Raw genomic sequence first — 20,430 nt, forward strand, 5'->3', positions numbered from 1 at the left:
TTATTGCCACTAACAGATGTTCCAGCCAGTGGGATGTATTTCATGACATATGAATGGCTGAAAAATATCTTAACTCCAGAGGAAAAGAGGTGAGGAGAACAGAAGAACTTAGAAGCCACTTTGCCCAATCATGGGTAGGTTGCCATTTCCTGTTAGTGGATCTGAAGGCAGAAGTGGGACTTGCTTCTGTCTCCATGTCCACTTCCCTATTGTTGCTGCTGAGGCCCAGCTAAAACTAATACCCTTTACCCTGTGCCTCACCCGGTGGAGGAAGTGTTTGAAACAAGTGCATGAAACCTCCTTCAACGAGTGGCAGCTACCATGTCACAGGAGCTTTGGCCTTGGACCTCCTCCCTCCAGCCAGTTTCTCCCTCTCTGTGGCTGCCCTGTCTGCACAGGAGGGATGGACTGAACACCACTGTCACAGCCTTTGTCTGACTGGGGCTGTTTGGTATTCTGCAGTGTCAATGAGCTCAGCGTGCCTCGGATCCTGGTGGCTGGGGGCATCGCAGGGATCTTCAACTGGGCTGTGGCAATCCCTCCAGACGTGCTCAAGTCCCGCTTCCAGACTGGTTAGTAGAGGAGAGTAGCGTAGATGGGGTTGGAGTGGGTCCCAGAACTGGTTGCCCCTGTGGTACAGAGTTCTTAAGGCCCTAGGGATACTCAATCTCCACAGTAGCACTCAGCATCTCTCTGGCCAACATTCTCCCTTGCAGTCATTTGTGTTCTAGGAATGCTAGACTCATTTTCTTTTTTTTTTGCAGTACGCGGGCCTCTCACTGCTGTGGCCTCTCCCGTTGTGGAGCACAGGCTCCGGATACGCAGGCTCAGCAGCCGTGGCTCACGGGCCTAGCTGCTCTGCAGCATGTGGGATCTTCCCGGACTGGGGCACGAACCCGTGTCCCCTGCATCGGCAGGCAGACTCTCAACCACTGCGCCACCAGGGAAGCCCCTAGACTCATTTTCTTGTCAGCCTAAACATAAAATAAGTGAGAGAAGAACTTCCCTGGCAGTCCAGTGGTTAAGACTCCTCGCTTCCACTGCAGGGGGCACACGTTCAGTCCCTGGTCAGGGAACTAAGATCCCACATGCCGTGCAGCGTGGCCCAAAAAAAGAAAAATAGTAGAGAAGAAGTCAAATCAACCTTCCTTCCCTCACATGAGCAGAAGGACTGTTTCATTCTTCATTCCCTTCTCCACTCCCTTGGCACCAGTAATCCAGACATTTGTATTTGTTTGTCCCAAGGTGAAGTGTGTTGTCTGTGGACTGGTCCCAGATGACCTGCAAAGTGTCCTCTCGCTGGTGCTGTGGCCCTGCAGGAAGACTTGACTACAATATTGTCCCCATGTAGGTCACCATGGTCAGGTCAGGAAGCTTCCTGAAGCCTTAACAGTTGCTTTCTGCCCACAGCACCTCCTGGGAAATATCCTAATGGCTTCAGAGATGTGCTGAGGGAGCTGATCCGGAATGAAGGAATCACATCCTTGTATAAGGGGTTCAATGCAGTGATGATCCGAGCCTTCCCAGCCAATGCGGTGAGTGACTGGCAGGGGCTGTGCTTTCCCTTTGGGGCTCAGAGCAGGGTGCAGGTGGGCTGACTTTTGCTTGCTTCTGGGATTGAATTGGGGGCTCAGTTTTTCCAAATCCCACCCTCAGTCAGAGCCTCCTTATTTGTTCCCTTTCCTGAAACTGTCAGGAAGATTTGCCTTTGTGATCCTCTGAGGTGAGGAGCTTTGATTTCCTGGCCTGGCCATCAGAAGTGGGCAGTTTGGGGACATGCATTTTCTTTCCCTTTTAGGAATGAGAAAGCATAGCTTGATTCTGTGACCTGAGGTGGGAGATTAGGAAGGGGTTTTGGTCCTGACAGGGCCAGTCAAGCACAGTGCTGGGGTCTCTGTGAATAGTCACAACTCCTGTTGGCTTTTCTCTTCCTTCCAACCCCTTCTCAGGCCTGTTTCCTCGGCTTTGAAGTTGCCATGAAGTTCCTTAATTGGGCCATGCCCAACTTGTGAGGCTGAAGGCTGCTCAAGGCTTTAGGATGCTGGAAGCTGTCATCGAGGAGGAACAGTGGGCAGGACTAGGCTGTCCTGAAGTGTGAGGGGAGGGGCATGGTGGGATGTGAGCTCTGTGCACGGACTCAATGGTTGAGACCATTGTCTTAATGACATCCTCTTCCTGGTATAATTTGCCATTTTGCAACTTGAATCCACTCTAGTCAATTTAAGGGAACTCATGAGGATTTGGAGATGGAGTAAGTAGCTTCTAGACCAGATACTGTCTGTGGCCAGAATGCTGTCTACTAGTTGACCACTGGCCCTACTACACCCAAAATACTCCTTGAGAAAGAGGGAATCTCAGCCTCTCACTGGAGACACTATGCATGTTTTCAGCCATCTGACCAGGAACTGGGGCCTTCTTTGATCCCTAGCCAGGAACACTCACCAGATTTCCGGGGTATCATCTAATCCTGGCCTGCACATGGGAATGTGGACTTGAGGCCCACATCTGTGTGTCCAAGTGGACTGAGCAAATGTGCCTAGGGGTAGATAGCCTGTTAACAGTCAGGTTTTTTTTTTTTTAATGCATGCAAGTAATCAAAATTAAAACTAGAGTAGCCTAATTTCCAGGAGTAGGTGGAGCGCTCTCCCTCCTACACAGTGAGGAGGAGAATTTTGAACCGACAGTCCCAGCTTGCTAGGATAAGTGAGAAAGCCCAGGGTGTAGGAAGGCTCTTTTTGCACACTCTTTTCTCATGAGAGCATCCTATTTTAACAGGAAATAATAAATATTGTTTCTAATTTTTGCATTGTGTGAAATTTTTTTCTTTTGATTCTGGGTCATTTCAGCAAGCAGCCTCTGTGGCCTTGGTGAAGGCTGTTAGGGATCCAGTATCCTTCCCTGGTTCTTCAGGCAGGGGTTCTAGCAAGAGAAAGAGGAGCAAGTTTTGGCCAGCCCAGCCTTCCCTGACTGCCCCAGCTCCAGCTGCTGGAGGGTGAGGTGGGGTGGGGTGCGATGGGGCAATGTGATTGGTAACTGTTCCCATAGCTCTCAGTGCAAGCCTGGCATGCAGGCCCCCACAGGGTCGAGCCTGAAGCCCATCCCTTCATTCCTTCACCTCTCTGCCCTCAGCCATGGGTGTCTTAGCTGACGGATGGAGAGTCAATTGTTCTAAAAGGCCAAAAGCAATCCTGAGTTTTCATATGTACTTTGGGGTCACTGTGTGATCTGATGTCTGGAATTACTAATCAGGCTGATGATGATGACCAGGTGCAGCTGGAGGAGGTGAGGGAGTCATAATGGAGAGTCACAAGCTAGTCTGTCCTTGGCTGGGGGAGGGAGAGGCTACCAGAGCTGGGCTTCTCTGGTGTTGTTCCATCTGGCAGTCACAGTTCTGGCACTTCCCGCCTCACTGCAGCTGCACAGAGATCCTTGGACTTTGGCTTTAGAGCTATCACTCAGTGTAAATGGGTGAGAGGGGAAGGGACCCACCCCCATCTGGGAGTGGGTGTGGCCAAGCTGGCTGGAAGCTGAAGATTTGGTGGTTTAAGGAAGGAGAATTTATTTCTGGGAAGATATTTCTGGTTGATGGTCAAGTAAAAAAATAACAATTTTAGGGATGAAAATTGTGTGCACTCTGCCTGGGAAGATTAATTCAGTGTTATGCTTTTCCCCTCTCATGCTGCAGGATATCTTTGTTTAATCTCTCACTGATTTGGAGATGGCCACGTATGTGTCTCCTGGAGCTCTTCTAGGCACTGCCCAGTCCTTGAGACAGTCCTGAAACCTCGGCCTTTTCCCAGGAGCTCCTCTGAGTGCATTTGCATTCTAACCAAATGCCAGCCATTCCCATGGCTCAGGATCACTTTTACAGTCTCTGCTTCTGGATAATTTACCCTTTGAAACAACTTCCATTTTAAAATGGAATATTTGGATTCCTTGATATTAGTGGTGGTAAATTCTTCTACTCCTTTGGGTATTCAATAGATGTTAAGTCTAATAAGGAAGTGCCTGGAGGCATATTTGTGAAGGGAGCAGAGCAGATGGTGAGTAACTCCCTCCTGGCTGGCACTTTCTGTTTATGATGCACTTTGAAATGCCACCTGTTCCTGATATATCTCTTCTCTCCCTGACTGGGGGTATGGGTAGGGGAGAGATTGGGGCCCTCCCAAGCAATTGCTCGGACTGTCACAGTCAGCCTTAAGTAGAAGCCAGTGATTGTTACAACAACCAGCCAGTGATAACAGCCTCATCCAGGCACGAAGAAGAGTATGATCGCGTCAAAGGTAAAGGACAGAGGGCAGGTTGTTTTAACCTATTAGAAGCAATAGTAGCACCATTTCTGCTGTAAGGTCATAGCATCTCTACCCACAGTTCTTTCACCACAATTCTTTTGAGGCTAGAACCCCTTATTCGTTTTCCAGCTGCTTCATGGATTCATTCTCATCTCTTTACCCCATGTAACTCAGTGTTTAATGGGTAGTGATTTATACCCCCATTTTGAGATCTGGAAGCCAAAGCTCAGACAGGGTAAACTGATCTACCAAGATCATTGGCCAATTGATAACAGAGTGTGGACAATAGAGTAGTGTCTGGGTGTCCACAGGCCTGAAGAAAGGCTTGTGATGCTATCAGAGGCTGTCGTCAGACTGCTTGATCTAAACTCCAAGAGGCCTGTCTGTACTGTAGGGTCAAAGCCCAGGCAGCTGGCCTGTGAGTCAGGCTAGGGGTGGCACCCAGAGTCCCAACAGGCACTGGGAAGGCCCCAGGGCCAAGTGCTCGCTGAGTGTTCCTTTTTCTGCTTTCTTTGCTCTAGTCAGCATGCAGGCCTGTAGCTCTCCAGCCAGGCTCTCCCTTGCTTCCCAGGTTCTGTTCTTGCCCTGAGATGTCTAGAGGCAGACGCTAGGTCCACTGCAGAGACTGACACTTTCTCAGGACGGTGTCCCAGGGAGGGGCTGGCTCTTAGGTGCAGAAATAGGCAGCCCAGGAATTAACTGCTCCCTTGAGCATGGACGCTTGTTAAAATAACTGGACCAAAGGCAGTGGCCTCATGGGGGTGGCATTATGAAGGCTGAAATACAGCTTGGGTTAGGGCAAAGGAAATATAGCCCACTTCCCCACTCCCCCCTGTCCACTAGAGGCTAATGGACGTTTCTAAGGCAAAATAGAAACTGATGGTGGTACATAATAAACATCCTGGTAGGACTGGACCGGGGAGCTGGCATGTAGAGGTGGTCAGATGACCAACAAGTCCCAGGAGACGGGTGGGGGACTGGAGGGGCATAGAGAAGCAGCCCCTTTGGGCAGAGAAGAGGGAGGTGTTCCTGCTGAAGCTGAGTCCCCCACGTAGGTAGAGGGCATCAGAGGACAGAAAGTGTGTAAACCAGGGGGCCTGGGCCAAGAGCAGGCTGTCTTCCAGAGAAGTCTGGGGGAGTATGGGCATCTACCTTCTTCCTGGAAGGAGAGGAAAAAAACCTTTTAAATAATAAACCTGCCAAGAGTACATGAAACGGGGAGGGGGAGGAATAAATTGGGAGATTGGGACTGACATATACACACTACTATATATAAAATAGATAACTAATAAGAACCTGCTGTATAGCACAGGGAACTCTACTCAATACTCTGTAATGGCCTATATGGGAAAAGAATCTTAAAAAAAATAAAAAAGAGTACATGAAACAACTGTTTCATTAGAAATAGCAGTTGGTACCCTACCCACGTTCATTTTCACCAGACTTACTGCTGTTGGACTAGACATGTGCCCCACCTGTGTTACTCAGCATAGTTGTGAACGCTTCTGAGAACTGGCCCCATCGTGTCCATGTCTGCCTGAGGTTGGTGGTGTGGCAGTCTGTGCAAGATGATGACTACATGCTGGGTAGTGAGTAGGACTGGGGTAGGCTGAGCGCCTGTCAGGGCTCTAGGGCCTCCTTTTCTCTACCATGGATGCTGTATTTCTCTTGCTTTTGAGGGTCTCTGCTCTTGACCTTTTCTACCCACCATTACTTGCTGTTGGCAGCTGTTTCCCAGTTACTGGCTGCCTGTGGGTTTGGTTGCCATGGTAACCCCCAGTGGTGCAGCTGAACAGGCTTGAATGAAGGTGGTCCTAGAAGGGTAAGGGTAGAAGATGGGGGCTCAGGCCCCTCGTATTCTGTCTTGTTCCAGGGCTGTATTCTTTTGCCAGCTCAACTGGGCATTCATGAAGGCCCTTGGAACTCCCCTTGCTATTGAAGGGTTTCCCAGAAGGGGCAGAGATGGATCCCTGCTCTGGGGACCAGGTGCAAGGGGAGGGGAGTCAAGTTGGACCTGGAGGCTGGCTCTCCATCCTTACTTTGAGGCTGGTCTTGGAGACAGGTAAGGAGCAGCTATGGGGTTCCTGATTTCAATGGCCCTCATTTCCTCCAGGCCTAAGGATGCCTTTGAATGCCATGTTTGCTAGATGGATGGATGGCCAAGCTGTGGGGTATCTGAGAACAAGTCAGGAGGAGCAACCTTCTGGCAGAGGCTGTCAGGGGTTCCTTGGAGTGACGGGGAGAACCTGCCTGCAGCCAGCTCTGTTGTCAGTCCTGGAGTAGCCTCCTCCTACCGTATTTTGCAACTGAAGTTAGAGTCCTAGCTGTACAGGTGCCTGCCCCTCTGTCAAACATGTAAAGCCTGACAAATGGGCAAACTAGAGAGTGGAGTTGCGAATTTGCCTTTCCAAAGGGTTAGTGGTAGGACTGCTTGAAGTGGGTCAGATCCCCAGGTGTGGCAGTGCAGTGGGAGTCCCATCCAGGTTTCCTGGGTATGGGCTGACTCCTGGAAAACTTGGAAGGGTCAGTCTACCCACGAGCAGAGAAGAGTTGAGGTACTCTGTCCCTCCAGCTCCTCATTGCTTGTACTTAGTGAAGTCTTCATATTCTGAGATCAGAAGCATAGCTTTGAAGCAAAGGATCCTAGTTCTGAGCCTGAGGTCAGGAGAGCAGTTTCACTGGCTCTTCTTGCTGTGTGGAAAGTTATCATTCATTCATTCATTCATTCAGTAAATCTTCTCCAAGACTGTGCAGTAAGGACCCAGCAGGGAACAAGTTGGACACTACCCCTTCCCTAACAGAGTTGATGGTCCAGGACTCCTCCCAGGAGTCAAGAAACTTGTTTAGGGAGACACTGCTGTTTAGAATCACAGGCTTACCTGGCCTAGAGCTTGGGTGGCTTCTGCGTCAGTGGGGGTCGGGTATTCCTCTTTCTAGAAGCTCAGTTCCCAGAAGCACTGAACTCCTGGTTGTGTGCCAAGTCAATATGAGAGGTCCAAGTGGGGATTTTAATTAATACTGGGTAATTACCAGGTGGAGCTTAACCATCCCAAATGCCTTACAGGTTCCCAAGGCTACCTCTAGTCACTTTATGGCTGGGCCCAGCAAAGACATGGAGGACTTTGTCCTATGCCTACTGGGCCTTTGGTCAGTACCTAGGCTATGGTATGGACATACCAGGAAGGTTTCCACCTTTTTCTCTTCCCTTCCAATCTGGTGTGGGTGAACGGGCAGCTTGGGAAATAGCATGGCCTCTCCAGTTTGCCTATGCCCTCTCCCCAGGGGCAAAGGGTAACAGTGCCTTGTGGTCTGCTCAACACCATCAAGCAATGCTGGCCCAGGGCCCAGGGTGAAGTATGGGGAGAGTAGGCGTGTGCAGACCTAGTCCTGGGAATCCTGGTGGGAATGCTCAAGAGGAGAAACAGGCACAGTGGTCATTCCTGCCCTGGGCGTTTATTCCCTTTTCTCAAGGAACATGTTTGGCCTACTGAGTTCTTCCAGCCTTATTTATCTGCCTTTGGCTCCCAAATTACTATATCACTGAAACTCCTACTACCTACAAGGGCTTCCTCCTTTGACATCTCAACGACCTCCTGCTGGACTTCTGAGGGTCCTATGGTCATGCCACTATGCCTCCCAGCGGTCAGGGTGGTTCTGACTTTACCATGCCTTTGCTCTTGCTGTCCTCTATGCCCACATGGCTCTCCTCCAGATCTTCCTGTGGTTAGATCCTACCCAGGCCTCGGAGTCAGCTTGAATGTCCCCCCCCTAAAGTGGGCCCTCTTGTTTTCCACCATAGCCAGAACCACACCGGGGTGGTAATGTGCATGCTTGCATCTGGCTCTCAGCTGTGTCCCTGTAGCCTAGTAAGGGCTGACAAACGGTTGGATCTTAGAGTGTATTGAAATTAGAAATGAAAGGTGAGAAGCAGTAACGACGCCGCTTAGCGGGTAGACCACTCATTTCCTGACCCTGGACTGGAGACTGCCCGGGCAGCCTGGCTGGCGGCCGGCCCACTGGCGCACGCGCACTGAGGGCCGGCGCTCGGCGAGAGCGCGCACGCCCGCGGCCGCGTGCGTCACAACCTGGGCTCCCGCCCCGCCCATCCAGCTCTCCCGCTCGTCTGTGCCCGAGGCGGCGGCGGCGGCTGCCTAGTGACAGCGGCGGCGGCACCAGGCCAGCCGGAGCAGTGTAGGGTGGTGCGGCCCTGAAACGCAGACCCGGACAAAGGGCGGCGTGGCGCGAGGAAGACCCGACCCGGGTCGCGCGTGAGGGGACCTCGCGGGCGCGGGGCGAGAGTCCGGCGTGAGGGAGCGTCCAGGCGGTGGCCGCCGGCGGCTGGGTCCCGCCTGCCGCCGCCGGCATGAGCCACATCCAGATCCCTCCCGGGCTCACAGAGCTGCTGCAGGGCTACACCGTGGAGGTGTTGCGGCAGCAGCCGCCCGACCTTGTCGACTTCGCGGTGGACTACTTCACCCGCCTACGCGAGGCCCGCTCCAGAGCCTCCACCCCGCCCGCCGCCCCTCCTTCCGGCTCCCAGGGTCTAGAGCCCGGCCCTGGCCTTGTCGCCGATGCGATCGCGGACAGCGAGTCGGAGGACGAAGAGGACTTGGACGGTAGGCGGAGGGCTGGGCCGAGGTTCGCGGTGGGGGGCACGGAGGGAGCGGTGCCGAGGGTCTCTAGAGACCTAGGAGGGGCTGCTGGGGGCCAGGCCCGCAACACTGGGCCGTGGGACCTTGGAGCCCTCGAGCGGAGTTTGTCCGGATTCCCCCAGCCGCCGGCGTGAGCGCGGCGTGGGCCACTTCCAAATTGAGCTCGGCGGTCCTGCGAGCTCTAGAGCGCACAGAGCGAGTTGTGAGGTTCAGCTCGAGGGAAACGTGCGCGCTTTCGGCCCGCGTGCTGGCGCGGGGCCCGAGGGGCGTGGAGCCCACGGCCACCTAGCCTCGGCTGGAGACCCTTCATGCAGTTTCGTTCCGAAGAGAACATTCACATTCACTGATTCGTATTTCCTAACCAGGACGGTAACTTTGGAAAGAATTCATTTTGTGAAAAGTTATTGTGAATAACTTTAAGCATAGACAAAAATAGGAAAAGTGAAATGAACCTTCTATATGCCAATACCCACATTACACAGTTGGAATATCTGTCACAAATGTTTCATTTGTACCTTTTTTTTTCTCCTTTGCTGAAGAATTTTAAAGCATATCCCAGTATTTCACCCTTGAATACTTGAGTATGCATTTCTTAATGTTGACCCTGGGTGTGTATATATATATATATATATATATATATATATATATTTTTTTTTTAATTTGGCTAAAATGATTGGATCACATTCGGTGAGGGTAAACAATAACTTTTTCTCGCATATGGGGTGCAGGAAAGAAGACAAGTAACACTTGTATATCTGAGTTAAGCAAGATAGTCAAAAAGCATTTCCATTTTCCGTGATTGCTTCAACATAGGCTTTGTCAATTTAATAGAATTACCCTACTTTTGAACAGCCAAAATTTAACAAAACAATGAAAACATTTGAGAGGCAAAGTTAGAGTGTTAGTGTTATTGGATCATACTGAAAAAAACCTAACAACCTAGTTCTGAGTTGAATCCACATTCAAGTTAGGCTGGCAGAGAGTTAATTATTGGTCATCGCTGTTGGACGTTGTAAGCTTCAGTGTTCTGGATAACTTCCCTAAGTTTATTCATGCTAAGAGTGGAGATTTCTCTATCATGTTTCCCTTGACTTAATGCACATTAAATTATGAGTTTTTCACCTTAAACCTGGAAATCAGAAATTATTTTCCAACTCTCTGTCACAGAATTGCTTTGTGGGCTAAGACAAGCTGTGGAACCTGTTTGATTTCAAATTTACTTATCTTTAAAATAGGGTTCGTGACAACAATCTCACAACAATCTCAACAATTTCACTGTCATAACAATAAATCACAAAGCTGTAACTTGCTTTGCAACAATTTTTATGTACACAAAACATTAGTAGTTTAGCTATTAGTCCCAGATGAGTAAAACAGAGTTTACAAGCTTTATGTTATGTCTTCATTCTTTGTCCTCTTTAATATCTTTTTCAAAGTTGAATTGACTTAAATCTTTGTAACCCTGTGCTTTATTTTATTGGTATTTAAATTTTTTGTTTGTTTATATCTCTTCAGTGACTGTGCTAAGTATATTATAGAAATCAACACAAGGTGAACTTCTATTTACAGATAATAACTTAAAAATACATGGCGCACAGTGAGATACCACTTCACACCCATGAGGATGACTATTATGAAAAAAATAAAGAAAACTTGAGGGTTCTAATTCCTCCCCATCCTTGTCAACACTCGTTATCTTTATTATGATAGCCAGCCTAGTGCGTAGGAAGTATTATAGTACCTCACTGTAGTTTTGCTTTGCAGTTCCATAATGACGTTGAGCATCTTTCCATGTGTTTGTCGGTCATTTGTGTATGTTCTTTGAAGAAATGTCTATTCCGAGCCTTTGTCCATTTTTTAATTGGTTTATTTGTGTTTTTATTATTAAGTTGTAAGTGTTCTCTGTATATTCTAAACAAATCCTTTAACAGATATATGACTTTAAAATATTTTCTGTCATTTAGTGGGTCGTTTTACATTTTTTTAATATAAATTTATTTATTTGGCTGTGTTGGGTCTTAGTTGTAGCACACGGGATCTTCGTTGCAGCATGCAGGATCTATCATTGCAGTGTGCAGGCTTCTCTCTAGTCGTGGTGCGCGGGCTCTAGAGCACGCGGGCTCAGTACTTGCAGCGTGCGGGCTCTCTAGTTGTGGCACACGGGTTTTCTCTCTCCAGTTGTGGTGTGCGGGTTTTCTCTCTTCAGTTGTGGTATGCGGGCTCCAGAGCGTGTGGGCTCTGTAGTTGTTGTGCGGGGGCTCCAGAGTGCGTGGGCTCTGTAGTTTGCTAGTTGAGGCGTGTGAGCTCAGTAGTTGCCCTGTGGAATGTGGGATTTTAGTTCCCTGACCAGGGATCAAACTCGTGTCCCCTGCATTGGAAGGAGGGTTCTTTACCAATGGACCACCAGGGAAGTTCCACTTCATTCTTTTATATGTGGATATCCAGTTGTTCCAGCACCACTTATTAAAAAGACTATTCTTGGTGGACTTCCCTGGTGGCGCAGTGGTTAACAATCTGCCTGCTAGTGCAGGGGAAACGGGTTTGATCCCTGGTCCTGAAAGATCCCACATGCCTTGGAGCAGCTAAGCCTGTGCGCCATAGCTAGTGAGCCTGCGCTCTAAGACCGCGAGCCACAACTACGGAGCCTATGTGCCTCGACTGCTGAAGCCTGTGCACTCTAGAGACCACATGCCGCAACTACCGAAGTCCCTGTGCTCTAGGGCCCGCGTGCTGCAACTACTGAAGCCCGCACGCCTAGAGCCTGTACCCTGCAACAAGAGAAGCCACCACGATGAGAAGCCCGTGCACTGCAACTAAAGAGTGGCCCCTGCTCACTGCAACTAGAGAAAGCCCACACGCAGCAACGAAGACCCAACACAGCCCAAAAAAACAAAAAATTAAAATAAAAAGACTATTCCTTCCCCATTTAATTGTCTTGGTACTCTTGTTGAAAATCAATTGACTGTAAATGTGAGAGCCTGTTTTGAACTCGCGGTTCTATTCCATTGATCTATATATCTGTCTGTATGCCACTACTACACTGTTTGATTACTGTAGATTTGTGGTAGTTTTGGAATCAGGGAATGTGAATTCTCCAACTTTGTTCTTTTTCAAAGTTGTTTTGGCTATTTGCAGTTCCATATGAATTTTAGGATTAGTTTGTCAATTTCTGCAAAGAGGCCATCTGGGATTTTGGCAGAAATTGCTTCGAATTTGTAGATTAATTTGGAGAGTATTGCCTTTTTACAACGTTAAGTCTTCTGATCTATGAGTATGGGATGTCTTCCCATTTATTTAGATCTTCTTTAATTTCTAAATTAAAGAACTACAAATGTTTGATTGGTTCAATATGGCGGAGTAGAAGGACGTGCTCTCACTCCCTCTTGCGAGGGCACCGGAGCCACAACTAACTGCTGAACGCTCATCGATAGGAAGACACTGGAATTCACCAAAAAAGATACCCCACATCCAAAGACAAAGGAGAAGCCACAATGAGACCATAGGAGGGGTGCAATCACAATAAAATCAAATCCATAACTGCTGGGTGGGTGACTCACAAATGGGAGAACACTTATACCACAGAAGGCAACCGACTGGAGTGAAGGTTCTGAGCCCAATGTCAGGCTTCCCAACCTGGGGGTCCGGCAAAGGGAGGAGGAATTCCTAGAGAATCAGACTTTGAAGCCTAGTGGGATTTGATTGCAGGACTTCGACAGGACTGGGGGAAACAGAGACTCAACTCTTGCAGGACACACACAAAGTAGTGTGCACATTGAGACCCAGGAGAAGGAGCAGTGACCCCATAGGAGACTGAACCAGACCTACCTGCTAGTGTTGGAGGGTCTCCTGCAGAGGTGGGGGGCGGGGGTCTGTGTCTCACCATGAGGACAAGGACACTGGCAGTAGAAGTTCTGGGAAGTACCCCTTGGCGTGAGCCCTCCCAGAGTCTGCCATTAGCTCCACCAAAGAGCCCAGGTAGACTCTAGTGTTGGGTCGCCTCAGGCCAAACCACCAACAATGAGGGAACCCAGCCCCACCCATCAGCAGACAAGCGGATTAAAGTTTTGCTGAGCTCTGCACACCAGAGCAACAGCCAGCTCTACCCACCACCAGTCCCTCCCATCAGGAAACTTGCACAAGCCTCTTAGATAGCCTCATCCACTAGAGGGCAGACAGCAAAAGAAAGAAGAACAGTCCTGCAGCCTGTGGAACAAAAACCACATTCACAGAAAGATAGACAAGATGAAAAGGCAGAGGGCTATGTACCAGATGAAGGAACAAGATAAAACGCCAGAAAAACAACTAAATGAAGTGGAGATTGGCAACCTTCCAGAAAAAGAATTCAGAATAATGATAGTGAAGATGATCCAGGCCCTCAGAAAAAAAATGGAGGCGAAGATTGAGAAGATGCAAGAAATGTTTAACAAAGACCCAGAAGAATTAAAGAACAAACAAACAGAGAGGAACGGTACAATAACTGAAATGAAAAATACACTAGAAGGAATCAATAGCAGAATAACTGAGGCAGAAGAACGGATAAGTGACCTACCTGGAAGACAGTATGGTGGAATTCACTGCTGCAGAACAGAATAGAAAAAAGAATGAAAAGAAATGAAGACAGCCTAAGAGACCTCTGAGACAACATTAAATGCAACAACATTCACATATAGGGGTCCCAGGAGGAGGAGAGAGAGAAAAGACCTGAGAAAATATTTGAAGAGATTATAGTCGAAAACTTCCCTAACATGGGAAAGGAAATAGCCACCCAAGTCCAGGAAGCGCAGAGAGTCCCATACAGGATAAACCCAAGGAGAAACACACCGAGACACATAGTAATCAAATTGGCAAAAATTAAAGACAAAGAAAAATTATTGAAAGCAGCAAGGGAAAAATGACAAATAACATACAAGGGAACTCCCATAAGGTAAACAGCTGATTTCTCAGCAGAAACTCTACAAGCCAGAAGGGAGTGGCATGACATATTTAAAGTGATGAAAGGGAAGAACCTACAACCAAGATTACTCTACCCAGCAAGGATCTCATTCAGATTTGATGGAGAAATCAAAAGCTTTACAGACAAGCAAAAGCTAAGAGAATTCAGCACCATCAAACCAGCTCTACAGCAAATGCTAAAGGAACTTCTCTAAGTGAGAAACACAAGAGAAGAAAAGGACCTACAAAAACAAACCCAAAAGGATTAAGAAATTGGTAATAGGAACATACATATCGATAATTACCTTAAACTTGAATGGATTAAATGCTCCAACCAAAAGACACAGGCTCGCTGAATGGATACAAAAACAAGACCCATATATATGCTGTCTACAAGAGACCCACTTCAGACCTAGGGACACATACAGACTGAAAGTGAGGGGATGGAAAAAGATATTCCATGCAAATGGAAATCAAAAGAAAGCTGGAGTAGCAATACTCATATCAGATAAAATAGGCTTTAAAATAAAGAATGTTACAAGAGACAAGGAAGAACACTACATAATGATCAAAGGATCAATCCAAGAAGAAATAACAATTATAAATATATATGCACGCAACATAGGAGCACCTCAATACATAAGGCAACTGCTAACACCTCTAAAAGAGAAAATCGACAGTAACATGATAATAGTGGGGGATTTTAACACCTCACTTACACCAATGGAAAGATCATCCACACATAAAATTAATAAGGAAACACAAGCTTTAAATGACACAATAGACCAGATAGATTTAATTGATATTTATAGGACATTCCATCCAAAAACAGCAGATTGCACTTTCTTCTCAAGTGCACACAGAACATTCTCCAGGATAGATCTCACATCTTGGGTCACAAATCAAGCCTCAGTAAATTTAAGAAAATTGAAATCGTATCAAGCGTCTTTTCTGACCACAATGCTATGAGATTAGAAATCAATTACAGGGAAGAAAGACATAAAAACCACAAACAATTCATAACTAAATAACCAAGAGATCATTGAAGAAATCAAAGAGGAAATCAAAAAATACCTAGAGACAAATGACAATGAAAACACGACGATCCAAAACCTATGGGATGCAGCAAAAGCAGTTCTAAGAGGGAAGTTTATAGCAATACAAACCTACCTCAAGAAACAAGAAATCTCAAATAAACAATCTAACCTTACACCTGAAGGAACTAGAGAAAGAAGAACAAACAAAACCCAAAGTTAGTAGAAGGAAAGAAATCATACAGATCAGAGCAGAAATAAATGAAATAGAAACAAAGAAAACAATAGCAAAGATCAATAAAAGTAAAAGCTGGTTCTTTGAGAAGATAAACAAAATTGATAAACCATTAGCCAGACTCATCAAGAAAAAGAGGGAGAGGACTCAAAACAATAAAATTAGGAATGAAAAAGGAGAAGTTAAACAGACACCGCAGAAGTACAAAGCATCGTAAGAGACTACTACAAGCAACTCCATGCCAATAAAATGGACAACCTGGAAGAATTGGACAAATTTTTAGAAAGGTATAGCCTTCCAAGACTGAACCAGAAAGAAACAGAAAATATGAACAGGCCAATCACAAGTAATGAAATTGAAACTGTGATTAAAAATCTTACAATCTCCAAACAAAAGTCCAGAACCAGATGACTTCACAGGTGAATTCTATCAAACATTTAGAGAAGAGCTAACACTCATCCTTCTCAAACTCTTCCAAAAAATTGCAGAGGAAGGAGCACTTCCAAATTCATTCTGTGAGGCCACCATCATCCTGATACCAAAACCAGACAAATATACTACAAAAAAAGAAAATTACAGACCAATATCACTGATGAATATAGATGCAAAAATCCTCAACAAAATACTAGCAAACAAAATCCAACAACACATTAAAAGGATCATACACTATGATCAAGTGGGATTTATCCCAGGCATGCAAGGAGTCTTCAATATATGGCAATCAATGTGATACACCATATTAACAAATTGAAGAATAAAACCCATATGATCATCTCAATAGATGCAGAAAACGCTTTTGACAAAATTCAACACCCTTTTATGACAAAAACTCTCCAGAAAGTGGGCATAGAGGGAACCTACCTCAACATAATAAAGGCCATATATGACAAACCCACAACAAACATCATTCTCAATGGTGAAAAACTGAAAGCATTTCCTCTAAGATCAGGAACAAGACAAGAATGTCCACTCTCACCACTATTTTTTGTTGTTGTTTTGCGGTACGCGGGCTGCTCGCTGTTGTGGCCTCTCCCGTTGCGGAGCACAGACTCCGGACGCGCAGGCTCAGCGGCCATGGCTCACGGGCCCAGCCGCTCCATGGCATGTGGGATCTTCCCGGACCAGGGCACAAACCTGTGTCCCCTGCATCAGCAGGCGGACTCTCAACCACTGCGCCACCAGGGAAGCCCTCACCACTATTATTCAACATAGTTTTGGAAGTCCTAGCCATGGCAATTAGAGAAAATAGAGAAATAAAAGGAATACAAGTTGGAAAAGAAGAAGTAAAACTGTTTGCAGATGTCATGATACTATACATAGAGAATCCTAAAGATGCCAACAGAAAACTACTAGAGGTAATCAATGAATTTGGTAAAGCTGCAGGATACAAAATTAATGCACAGAAATCTCTTGCATTCCTATGCACTAATGATGAAAAGTAAAGTCTCAAATAGAAATTAAGGAAACACTCCCATTTACCATTGCAACAAAAAGAATAAAATACCTAGGAATAAACCTACCTAGGGGGACAAAAGACCTGTATGCAGAAAATTGTAAGACACTGATGAAAGAAATTAAAGATGATACAAACAAATGGAGAGATATACCACGTTCTTGGATTGGAAGAATCAATACTGTGAAAATGGCTCTACTACCCAAAGCAATCTACAGATTCAATGCAATCCCTATTGAATTACCAATGGCATTTTTTTACAGAACTAGAACAAAAAATCTTAAAATTTGTATGGAGACACAAAAGACCCCAAATAGCCAAAGCAGTCTTGAGAACGAAAAACGGAGCTGGAGGAATCAGACTTACTGACTTCAGACTATGCTACAAAGCTACAGTAATCAAGACAGTATTGTACTGGCACAAAAACAGAAACATAGATCAATGGAACAGGATAGGAAGCCCAGAGATAAACCCACGCAGCTATGGTCAACTAATCTATGACAAAGGAGGCAAGGATACAAAATGGAGAAAAGACAGTCTCTTCAATAAGTGGTGCTGGGCAAACTGGACAGCTACATGTGAAAGAATGAAATTAGAACACTCCCTAACACCATACACAAAAATAAACTCAAAATGGATTAGAGACCTAAATGTAAGACTGGACACTATAAAACTCTTAGAGGAAAACATAGGAAGAACACTCTATGACATAAATCACAGCAAGATCCTTTTTGACCTACCTCCTAGAGAAATGGAAATAAAAACAAAAATAAACAAATGGGACCTAATGAAACTTAAAAGCTTTTGCAAAGCAAAGGGAACTACCAGCAAGACGAAATGGGAGAAAATATTTACAAACAAATCAACGGACAAAGGATTAATCTCCAAAAACTGCTCATGCAGCCCAATATTAAAAAAAAAAACAAAACCCAATCCAAAAATGGACAGAAGACCTAAATTTCTCCAAAGAAGACGTAAAGATGGCCAAGAAGCACATGAAAAGCTGCTCAACATCACTAATTATTAGAGAAATGCAAATGAAAACTACAATGAGGTTATCACCTCACACCAGTTAGAATGGGCATCATCAGAAAATCTACAAACAACAAATGCTGGGGAGGGTGTGGAGAAAAGGGAACACTCTTGCACTGTTGGTGGGAATGTAAATTGATACAGCCACTGTGGAGAACAGTATGGAAGTTCCTTAAAAAACTAAAAATAGTATTACCATATGACCCAGCAATCCCACTACTGGGCATCTACCCAGAAAAAAACATAATTCAAAAAGACACATGCACCCCAATGTTCACTGCAGCATTATTTACAATAGCCAGGTCATGGAAGCAACCTAAATGCCCGTCGACAGACGAATGGATAAAGAAGATGTGGTATATATACGATGGAATATTACTCAGCCATAAAAAGGAACGAAATTGGGTCATTTGTAGAGACGTGGATGAATCTAGAGACTGTCATACAGAGTGAAGTAAGTCAGAAAGAGAAAAACAAATATCGTATATTAACGCATATATGTGGAGTCTAGAAAAATAGTACAGATGAACTGGTTTGCAGGACAGAAATTGAGACACAGATGTAGAGAACAAACATATGGACACCAAGGGGGGAAAGCAGCGGGGGTGGCGGTGGTGGTGGTGTGATGAATTGGGATATTGACATATATATACTAATATGTATAAAATGGATAACTAATAAGAACCTGCTGTATAAAAAAATAAATGAAATAAAATTCAAAAAAAAAGAACTACAAATGTTTTGTGGTTCTCAGAATATAAGTTTTGAACTTCTTTGTTAAATTTATTCCTAAGTAATTTATTTCTTTTGGTGTGATTGTAAATGGAATTGTTTTCTTAATTTCATTTTCAGATTGCTCATTGCAAGTGTATAGAAATACAGTTAATTTTTCAAATATTGACCTTGTATCTTGCAGCCTTGCTGAACTTGAGTTTTGTAGTTGTTTAGTGGATTCCTTAGGATATTTCCCCAGCATTTTTTATTGCACAGTATATATCACATAACAGTAGGAGTTGGTCTAAATTGCATTAGTGGAACTTTTTGGGGACTTGCTTAACAATAATATTCCTGCAGTTCACATATCTGGATCTTTCCGCAGGATTTTGACCCTGTTGAACCAGCCCCCTTTGAAACTGCCTCCCTCCTTGGCATCTGTGTCTTTATTCCCCTTAGTCTTCATCCACCACTTGGCCTCCTTTCTGCCCTTTAAATGTTTGTTGATGATCCCCAAAATTTAGTTTGTTACCATTTCTCCCTCAGTGAGCAATTCTCTTCCTGAGCATTTTTTTACTGCCTTGAACCTGAACTTTCAAAATCAAAACTACAGCTCAAAACTTGGTGTACTAGACACGCACCTATTTATGCTCATCTTGTTGGCTCATCACCTCTCATTCATCTGTCAAACTCATGAAGCCTAAAACTGATGTCGTTAACCTGTCACACTGCTGTTTCTTCTAATTTCTTCAGCAAGAAACCCAGGAATCAGCCACTTTCTCCTTCTCTCTCTCTCTCTTTCTCTCATTTATTTTAATGTCTGGGCTCCCCCATCTTCTCCTTCCCTACTGTCCCTGCCTTGAGTTTGGTTTTTATTGATTCTTAACTGGATGCACCTGAGCATCCCATAGGTCTCCCACTCATCTCTCCTCTGCCCCATCTATCCTCTACACCATCACCACAATCAGCTTTCTTTCCTTTTTCTTCCTTTTAAAAAATTGTGGTAAAATATACATAATGTAAAATTTGCCACTTTAACCGTTTTCAGTGTACAGTTCAGTGGCATTAAGTACATTCACAATGTTGTGCAATCACCTTTTTCAGTTAAGTAAACTTTTTCTGAAGTAAAACATATATGCAAAAGGGGATACAAATCATAAGTATGCAGCTTGATTGTTTATAAAGTGTACACACTGCGTATCCCATCAACTAGATCAAGGAATATCAGCTGGAGGAGACCTTCACATCAAGAGCATAAATTTTACATAATTGTAACCGTAAATACAGTTCTGCAATTAGGACAGCTAGCATTTATTAAGCCTTTTTAGTCTCAGTGTTCAGTGATTTATTTGCATTATTGCATTGAATCCTCCTGATCTTTTAAGGTAGGGATAATAGTTATCTCCATTTTACAGATGAGGAAACTGAGGCCTAGAGATTATCCAAGACCATATCATAAGCAGTGTTTCACTCTAGGCTAGAGTTTATGTCATTATACTGTTTATATTATTTCATGCCTGAAATGCTTCTCATTTTTTTCTTGCCTTATTTATTTTTTACAGAAAAGGCTGTAAGCATTTAAAAATTTCTTCACATAGATGTCATAATGAATTTTTTATTGTCGTAGAATATATATAAAATTTACATTGTTACTATTTTAAACTATACAGTTCAGGAGCATTAAGTACATTCATTATTTTGTGTAACCATCACCACTATTTTGTTCTTCTTTTTCAAGACTGTTTTGGGTTTTCAGGACTCCTTGCAATTCCCTATGAATTTTAGGATCAGCTTTTCCATTTCTGCCAGATAAGGCCTGTTTTCTTAAATTTCATCTTCAGATTGTTGATTGTGAATATATATAACTACACCTGATTTTTTTTAATTTTATATCTTTATTGGAGTATAATTGCTTTACAATGGTGTGTTAGTTTCTGCTTTATAAAAAAGTGAATTAGTTATACATATACATATGTTCCCATATCTCTTCCCTCTTGCATCTCCCTCCCTCCCACCCTCCCTATCCCACCCCTCTAGGTGGTAACAAAGCACCGAGCTGATCTCCCTGTGCTATGCGGCTGCTTCC

General features: G+C 44.9%; 2 protein-coding genes across 4 annotated transcripts in view; both read left to right on the plus strand.

Annotated features, from left to right (window-relative positions):
• The window catches only part of SLC25A20 (solute carrier family 25 member 20), a 29,345-nt gene extending 26,543 nt beyond the window's left edge, over nucleotides 1–2,802 (plus strand). The window contains exons 6-9 of the mRNA XM_004283911.3: nucleotides 17–89; nucleotides 463–572; nucleotides 1,411–1,535; nucleotides 1,950–2,802. Coding sequence (XP_004283959.1) covers nucleotides 17–89; nucleotides 463–572; nucleotides 1,411–1,535; nucleotides 1,950–2,012 — 371 coding nt within the window. The 3' untranslated portion in view covers nucleotides 2,013–2,802. The remainder of the gene's footprint in view (nucleotides 1–16; nucleotides 90–462; nucleotides 573–1,410; nucleotides 1,536–1,949) is intronic.
• Nucleotides 2,803–8,374: 5,572 nt separating this feature from the next.
• The window catches only part of PRKAR2A (protein kinase cAMP-dependent type II regulatory subunit alpha), a 77,442-nt gene continuing 65,386 nt past the window's right edge, over nucleotides 8,375–20,430 (plus strand). The window contains exon 1 of one of the 3 annotated variants that reach the window (XM_004283910.4): nucleotides 8,375–8,908. In XM_004283910.4, coding sequence (XP_004283958.2) covers nucleotides 8,656–8,908 — 253 coding nt within the window. In that variant the 5' untranslated portion in view covers nucleotides 8,375–8,655. The remainder of the gene's footprint in view (nucleotides 8,909–20,430) is intronic. The other 2 variants (XM_049716202.1, XM_049716203.1) reach the window with 2 other exon arrangements.

The sequence above is a fragment of the Orcinus orca genome, chromosome 10 (genome assembly GCF_937001465.1).
Source record: "Orcinus orca chromosome 10, mOrcOrc1.1, whole genome shotgun sequence".
NCBI classification, from domain to species: Eukaryota; Metazoa; Chordata; class Mammalia; order Artiodactyla; family Delphinidae; genus Orcinus; species Orcinus orca.